This window comes from Trachurus japonicus, chromosome 12 (assembly GCF_045865225.1).
Source record: "Trachurus japonicus isolate A0001 chromosome 12, Traja_1.0".
Taxonomy (NCBI): Eukaryota; Metazoa; Chordata; class Actinopteri; order Carangiformes; family Carangidae; genus Trachurus; species Trachurus japonicus.
In genome coordinates this window covers 31,285,506-31,293,453 of record NC_140918.1, presented here as the reverse complement: position 1 = coordinate 31,293,453, position 7,948 = coordinate 31,285,506, and the positions used below count along the sequence as shown (strand labels likewise).

The window sequence follows — 7,948 nt, the reverse complement described above, 5'->3', positions numbered from 1 at the left end:
CGTTATTATACCATGGTCTGGGTGAATCCTCGATTCTGATTGGCTGCAGGGTGTCCATTAAAAAGTGATAATGGACACCCATAAAGATGTTCCGGTCAAATTGCCTAATGGACTTCACGCCTCCGCGTCGTCCATTAATTTCTGATAATGGACACCTCGTCGGGCATTATCCCTTACTTATCTCATAGCGTGGTGAATGTGCAGGTCACAACTTGTCCACGAGAGTGTTTTGGAGTTGGGGGATGGGGGATGGGGGAAACCCGGAAATACCATATGCCTCTGTAGCGTTAGCTAAGCAGCTTGTATCTCTGCCCCGCCGATCTAGAAACAACTTGCACCAACAATTAAAGGAAACGAACCTACTTCTAAAACTATAGGGATTATGGCAATGGGGAAATTTGCCAAAATGTTGAAATATCCCTTTGAGTTAAGTCATTTAGTTGTTGCCATTTTGTTAAACTAAATTATGATTCTACTAATGGTCAGAATCAAAGAAATGTTTTTTTTCTTTTTTTGCCTATTGTTAACTCTGCTCTACTTGGTCTAATTTGAGTTTTACTACAGGTGTCCCCCCCTTTTCTATAAGATATGTTAGAATTTGTTTAAAGGGATAGTTCACCCAAAATTCAAATTTCACTCATTATCTACTCCCTCATGTCGACTAACTGTGCGTTCACACCAAAAGCTTCCAAAGCGTCAAAAACGCTCGAGGGTGGGCGTCAGACAAGACAGCTCCCAAAACGGCAAATATTTTCAGCCGCTTTGGCCGCTCGTCACGTGACTGACGTCAAAGTTCGATCGCGCTGGTCATTGGGAGCCGAAATACAAAAAAAGAAAAAAAAAGGCAGCCGACGGACATCTCTATTCTGACAGGCTGCCGCCGGTTGCCGCTTAACCGCGTCATAGCTAATTACCCTAAAGTTAAACCTGGTTCAACTTCTCATCTGGTGACGCTTTGGACGCTTTGGAAGCTTTGGACGCTCTGGAAGCGCGCCGACGCCTGTTGACGCTTTGGACGCTCAGTGTCGCCGGGCGCTCATTGAAAATGAATTGACTTCCGGCGTTTTTGACGCTTTGGAAGCTTTTGGTGTGAACGCACAGTAAGGGCTGGGAGAAGTTTCAGAGTCCTCCGTGCCTTCTTGGAGTTACGGGGGGGTTACAGGGGGGTATTTGTCCATATAATGGTTGTGAATGGGGCTCACTTTTCTTCGTCCAAAAAGACACACCAAAAAACATCCAAATACCTCCATACTGCTCGTCTGTAATGTCCCTCTTGTATTGAAGCCCCAACATGAGAAATTGTTCCGAAAAAAATTAAATAAGTCTGTGTTTTAAGCTTGTTTGTAGCGGAAGCTACACAGCTTCCTGTGTCAGTGCAAATCTCGCGTGATTTGCACTGACTGGCGGAACAATTTCTCATGTTGGGGCTTCAATACCAGAGGGACATTACAGACGAGCAGTATGGAGGTATTTGGATGTTTTTTGGTGTGTCTTTTTTTTAAAGTATATTTTTTGGCTTTTCATGCCTTTATTTGATAGGACAGTTGAGAGTGTGACAGGAAATGGGAGGCAGAGATGGGGGGAATGACATGCAGGATAGGGCCGTCCGACGCGGGACTCGAACCGGGGCCGCCTGCAGCGAGGACTATAGCCTCAACACATGGGGCGGGTGCTCTACCAACTGAGCTAAACTCCGCCCCTTTGGTGTGTCTTTTTGGACGAAGAAAAGTGAGCACCATTCACAACCATTATATGGACAAATGCTGCTGCGCGGACCCCCCCGTAACACCGAGAAGGCATGGAGGACTCTGACAATTCTCCCAGCCCTTAGTCGACATGAGGGAGTAGATAATGAGTGAAATTTGAATTTTGGGTGAACTATCCCTTTAAATATTATGGAGATTTCAACACATCTGGTATGAAATGTGTTAAGTTTTCACGTGATCATGATGTGATGGTTAGAGAGCAGCACAACAAACTACGTACACTTCTCCAAAGCATCAATAACAATTTAAAATGTTTTTGATAAATCCTATATTTATTATTCCACTTGAATAATGTGAATGCTGCATATGTTTATAAATGGAAAAAAAAAAAAGTAACATTATGTTATTGTGATGTGATGATATCAGTGTCCTTCTCTCCACCACTGGTCCACTAGGCGGGGTCTGTCACCGTGGCAGCAGCAGCAGCAGCAGTGGTGGTGGTGTGCCAGCGTCAAACAGGCACAGTGTGGGTCCAATATGGAGCCCGGCAGCCAGCCGCAGCTCCTATGAGAGCCTGAGGGGGGTGCCCCCTCCCCCGAGGCGCAGTGACAGCTATGCAGCCATCAGGAACCACGAAAGACCAAACTCCTGGTCCAGTCTGGAGCATGCCCGCTCACTACGGTCAGTAGAATCATCCACCTCCATGCATGTCTGATTACAGAGAAAAACATCTGAACACCTTGTTTATGAATGATTTGTAGGATGTTCTTCTTAAAGGGATAGTTCACCCAAAATTCAAATTTCACTCATTATCTACTCACCCTCATGTCAACTAAGAGCTGGGGGAATTTTCAGAGTCCTCCGTGCCTTCTCTGAGTTACGGGGGGGTCCGTATAATGGTTGTGAATGGATACCAACTTTCTTCGACCAAAAAGACACACCAAAAAACATCCAAATACCTCCATACTGCTCGTCTGTAATGTTGTCCCTCTTGTATTGAAGCCCCGACATGAGAAATTGTTCCTGTGTCAGTGCAAATCACGCAAGATTTGCACAGACACAGGAAGAGCAGTGAACCGAGACACTGGGAGCTTCCGCTACAAACAAGCTTAAAATATAGACTTATTTAATTTTTTTTCGGAACAATTTCTCATGTCGGGGCATGTCGGGATAGTAATATGTAATGTGACAAAAATGAATCTGATTTCATCCGTTACAATTAATTATATTCAGGTCTCTGCAGAAAGGTTCCTGCCATCACTCAAGTGGCCCTGTGGCCTCAGGTGCAGGTATGTTTTCAGTCAGTTACTGTGTTCACTCATTGTAAATTAAATAGTATGAAATGGAACCATTTCATTAAAGCTTAAAAGACTCATGGTGCATTGATGTGATTGGTGAATTGTTACTGCTCAGTCCTCTACCTTATTTTTCCAACCATTGCCACTGTGTTTGCAGCTAAAGGCTCTTATGGCACAGAGTGTCAGCTCCACACAGTGATAGAGAAGAGTCCAGAGAGCAGCCCCACCACGAAGCCCCGGCAGGGCGGGGGCTTTCCCCCTTCACCACCTGAAGCCTCCTCTGGACCTGCAGACCCCACCCTCCAGTCCGGGCGGCTCATTTTTCCACCAGGAGCGTATCCCGCCCCCCAGCTGGAGCCCCCCCACTATGCGCAGTTGCCCAGCTCCAACCCAGCCTCTGCAGTCTATCCTGCACTGTCCAAGGAGAGTGGCCGGCGGCAGGGAGGAGGAGGAGGAGGAGGAGGGAAGGATGAAGGAGTAACAGAGGGTCAGAGGGATGGAAAGACAGCAACCACAGAAAACAGACACCAAAATAACATTTCTGTTTCCCACTGCCTGCACTCGTCTTACATGACATCTGCCTCTTCAAAGCTCAGGACGCCAGCACATGATGCAGACAGGTAACCATAAGAGTTGATTCATCCTCCAGGGTGAGGCTGAATCTTTTCCACAGGAATATTCGCTACTTCAGTCACTCATGAGCAAGTGACAGTAAAAAGTTTGTCACTGTGATTAAAGGGATAGTTCACCCAAAATTCAAATTTTACTCATTATCTACTCACCCTCATGTCGACTAAGAGCTGTGAGAGTCCTCCGTTCCTTCTCTGAGTTACGGGGGGGTCTGTGCAGCAGTATTTGTCCATAATGGTTGTCAATGGATACCAACTTTCTTTGTCCAAAAAGACACACCAAAAAACACCCAAATACAGTGTAGTAACCCGAGTGGTTGCTTTACTTAGCAATAATGCACGCAGACGTAGGATACCGTGTTTGCTCATTTACTCACACAGCTACATACACACATGGCACACATTAGCCAGCAGAGGATGAGGATGGACAGACTCCACACTTACATCAGCTTATCTTTTATGGTGAGGGGAGGATTATATAGGCTAGTACTGTGGACAAGTTCCAAGTCTGTGACAATGCTGATATATAAAGAATAACAACCCTTCATGCTCACATTTGCACATATGGGCATTTTAAATTGCTAGTTAATCTACCTGCATGTTTTGGATTAGGAAACCCAGGCAGACAGGGGCCAGCAGGGTAAAAAAAAATCATATCAGCCCATAATGTTGTAGGATTTAACTCAATCTTTTATTTTGATCAGGCCTCTGCAGGAAGAGTCTCACCATGGACACTACAAACCCTCTATGAAAACAGCCGGAGGGGGACCAGAGAGTCAGACCGGCTCCCAGATGCCCCACCACCAGAGCTACCCACGCTCCTATCCCCACAAAGGCCAGGGACTCCACAGCCATGTGTTCCAGGAACAAAACCACATTCCCCTCACCCAGTCCACCACCGGATCTAGGCCCCAGGCCCAGTCACCCGAGTGGAGGGACCCTTACACGCCTGTCCAGTCCAGGGGAGACAGGAGCAGGTAAGGGCAGACGATCAGTCGTACCTGTGTTGAAATCAGTTCTGTCTGTGTGACATGTTGAGATAACAGATTCTGTCATTTGTCAATCTCCTTTGTTGTGGAGGTTTTTAGCCGTTTGCTGTTGGTGAATAATGAAATAGAGACTTCGCCCGATAATGTTTTTATTTCCTTGCAAAGAAAGGTCAATCCTCATCCGAGTGGTGATGGTAAAGAAAAGACCAAAGCCCTTTTCCCACTAAAATTAGCGGGTCGATGCGGGTCGACGCGGGGGGTAACAAACAAAAGGATTTCTGATACCTTGGGGGGAAAGTAGGGTGTGGGGACGTCTCAAGTGATTAAAACAAAGGACTATTCAAATTTACCATTACACCTTGTGGCATCGCATTATGTAATAATGTCATACATTTTCACCTCATGATGTAATAACGCCACATTTTGTAATAGAATTCTTGAACGCAATATGCAATAAACTTTGATGCATTTTTAAACTTGTTACATATTGCACCAAATTTTTTTTTTTTCAAAAAAAGGTGCAACTCCCGCATTTTGTAATAATTCGTTGCATTATGTAACAAGTTATTACAAAATGCAGCAAAGTTTATTACATATTGCGTTTTATTACAAAATGTGGCAGATTATTACAAAATGCAGCGTCATTACATCATGAGGTGAAAACTTATTACATTATTACACAATGCGGCGCTACATTCCTTCAACACACAGCCAGCGACCTGTTACATGATGCTGAGTCCCACTGGTTGTCCACAGTGTTGGACACGTTACCTTTAAATAGTAATTAGTTATAGTTACTAGTTACTTTCCCCCAAAAGTAACTGAGTTAGTGACTGAATTACTATATTATAAAAGTAATTAATTACTAGGAAAAGTAACTATTGCATTACTTTAAAAAAAAGCTCAGATCCTGCCTGTGCGGAGGAATGCTGAGTGCGTTGGTTAGTTCCAGATAAACAGCTCTAGTGTATATACAGTACACTTTAACGGGTGTATTATTTTGTGACAGGACTACTTGAGTCGAATAATGGCGCATTTTATTGACAGTAATGGTAACGGCGTTGTAACGGGGCTGTTTTGATTATTTGTTACTGAAAAAAAGTAGCGGTAGTAAGGCTGTTATTTTCTAAAGCCGTTACTGGTTGTCCATCACTTGATATCAGTGATCTTCTTTCATCCGTCCTCCGTCCTCCTCTCCTCCCTCCCTCAGATCACAGGATCAGACCAGCGTTCATTCAGACTCAGTGGTGGTCTCCAGGTCCGCTCAGGGTCAGGTACCGGTTCACCCTCAGCCGTGGGCTCCACACGCCTCCACCTCCCAGACTGCTGCTCCCCGTCACCATGGTGACTCAGCAGCTCTGCCGTCCCAGCACTGGGACCACAGAGAATGGGACCGAGACAGAGAACACCCGCTGACCCGTCTGGAGATCGCCCTCGCCGAAGTACAGGGATGTGCCACCTCCGACTCTAACCATGGCAACAGTGGCCTTGGCGACAGTAGCCAGGGACCCGCCTCCAGCCTCTCTGTCCTGGAGAAAGTCAGTCACTTTGAGCGGCGAGAACGTGTGGGGAAGCAGCGGAGCCACAGCACCAACAACCCACACAACAAAGCCACTGTGATAAAGGTAACTCAACATTTGTTATCACTAGCACTGATCACTACCTTGTCATACTTGATGACTCTACTTGACTGTTTTGTCTGTGTGCTGTTGGACCAGATGGGGGACAGAAGCTACAGCAGCTCCTGTAGAGCAGACGACTTGAGGAACATGCTGGACAGAAGCACCAATGGGACCAAAGCACACAGGACTCTGAGCTGCAGAGGAGGGAACAGCAACCACATGAAACACAGGTGAGAGCTGCACATCGCTAGGTGCGTTTCCATCAGCTGTTTAGATGCGCATCTAGATGTATCGCATCGGAAAAATGCCGTGATTCGCATTAAAATCCCCTGATTCGCTCAAAATGAAATTCGCTCGCTATGGCCGGGTTTTGGTTGATTCGAATGGGATGGAAACAGCTGTATGCGAATCAAGTGTGACGTAGCGCACTTTCACCCCGTCTACTCCCGTGTTTGCAGTTCACTCACAAGACAACATCAGGGTTTCCGCTGTCACACAACAATTAATTAATTGTGGCGCATCGCCACAGCAAAATAAAAGCCCCCACACACCTTCATATTTGATTACTGCACAGTTCTTCATAGTTCCTCCTCAGTAAAAACCAAACTTATCAACCAGCGCATCCAGCGTTTATCATTAAAGTCTGGGGCGGCGCAACTCTCTCTCTCTCTCTCCCACACACACACACACACACACACACGGGTCGCGTTATGACGGTAATAAACATGAGCTAAATCGCGCTATGTGTTCAAATCAGACCGTCAGTCCGGCCGGGGGCGGGGGTGCAAAGTCCATAGATGGAAACACACATGATTCGAATTTCTTTTAATGTGCATTGCCCAGTAATGCGAATCAGTTTTGGATGGAAACATGGCTACTGACAGCGGATCAACAGTGGTGGAAAAAGGTTTTTGGACACCCCATGCATTAATGAAATATTGCATTAAGAACCCCAGCTTTCCTGTTCTAGGGAGTTTAGAGCTCAATTTTGTAATTTATACATTTAATCTTTTGTATTGTTGAGGGAGGACCAGTCATCCTTATCTGTATTGTTTGTGGAGTATTGCTGTGTGATTCAGTTGTAATTTGCAGATGAATAGATGAGAATGGTGAATTGTTATTTGAATGAACATGTGAACCGTGAAAAATCATAATAAAGGGAATTGGAAAAAAAAAGACTTAAAATTGATTGGTTCCATAGAAATACAGTTATTTTGAGTATTGGGTCATTATGGTAGCAGTGACCCACTAATAATGGTTGTTCTTTTTATTAAAAGACACAACTTTTATTGCCGTGCTTGGTGTCTATATAAAGCCAGCACATTTGAAAGTTCTTCAGTGACAAAAATGTCTAAAACAAGGAACCTAAGGCAGGAAACAGCCTGAAGATACATACATACACACTCATTGATTCACAAAGTCATATGCGCATTGCTCCTAATCAATAACACGCCACACTAACAATAAAAACAGGTGCTGACCTTTCAGTTTATTTGTTGATAACCGCCCACAAACCAGCCATAGAGACTTATTCCTTTATTCTTACTTTACTGCTATGGTGTTTCTATGTCCTTTAGTGTCCTTTTATTTTCTTTTTTTCTTCTATCCTCCTTATTCGCTCCCAAAATCACCGGTTGTGTCACTGTGTAACCTAACCATTGGCGTCCGTCAATCCATTTTTTCCTTTTCCCCCTCTTTTCTTTT

The 7,948-nt window shown here is 44.9% G+C and overlaps 1 protein-coding gene across 1 annotated transcript; it reads left to right on the top strand.

Annotated features, from left to right (window-relative positions):
* The first annotated feature begins 1,946 nt into the window (after positions 1–1,946).
* Positions 1,947–6,478, top strand: LOC146977809 (uncharacterized). The gene is made up of 7 exons (XM_085794350.1): positions 1,947–1,951; positions 2,133–2,387; positions 2,940–2,995; positions 3,162–3,624; positions 4,338–4,610; positions 5,833–6,247; positions 6,341–6,478. Exons 1-7 carry the CDS (start codon positions 1,947–1,949, stop codon positions 6,476–6,478), a joined length of 1,605 nt encoding a protein of 534 aa, XP_085650476.1.
* Positions 6,479–7,948: the final 1,470 nt, after the last annotated feature.

What these genes read in the sequence shown, in the direction of transcription:
- LOC146977809 (XM_085794350.1), top strand. An exon ending in CCCTGTGGCCTCAGGTGCAG is followed by an intron (nt 2,996 to 3,161) that starts GTATGTTTTCAG and finishes CTGTGTTTGCAG; the next exon opens with CTAAAGGCTCTTATGGCACA. An exon ending in ACAAAGCCACTGTGATAAAG is followed by an intron (nt 6,248 to 6,340) that starts GTAACTCAACAT and finishes CTGTTGGACCAG; the next exon opens with ATGGGGGACAGAAGCTACAG.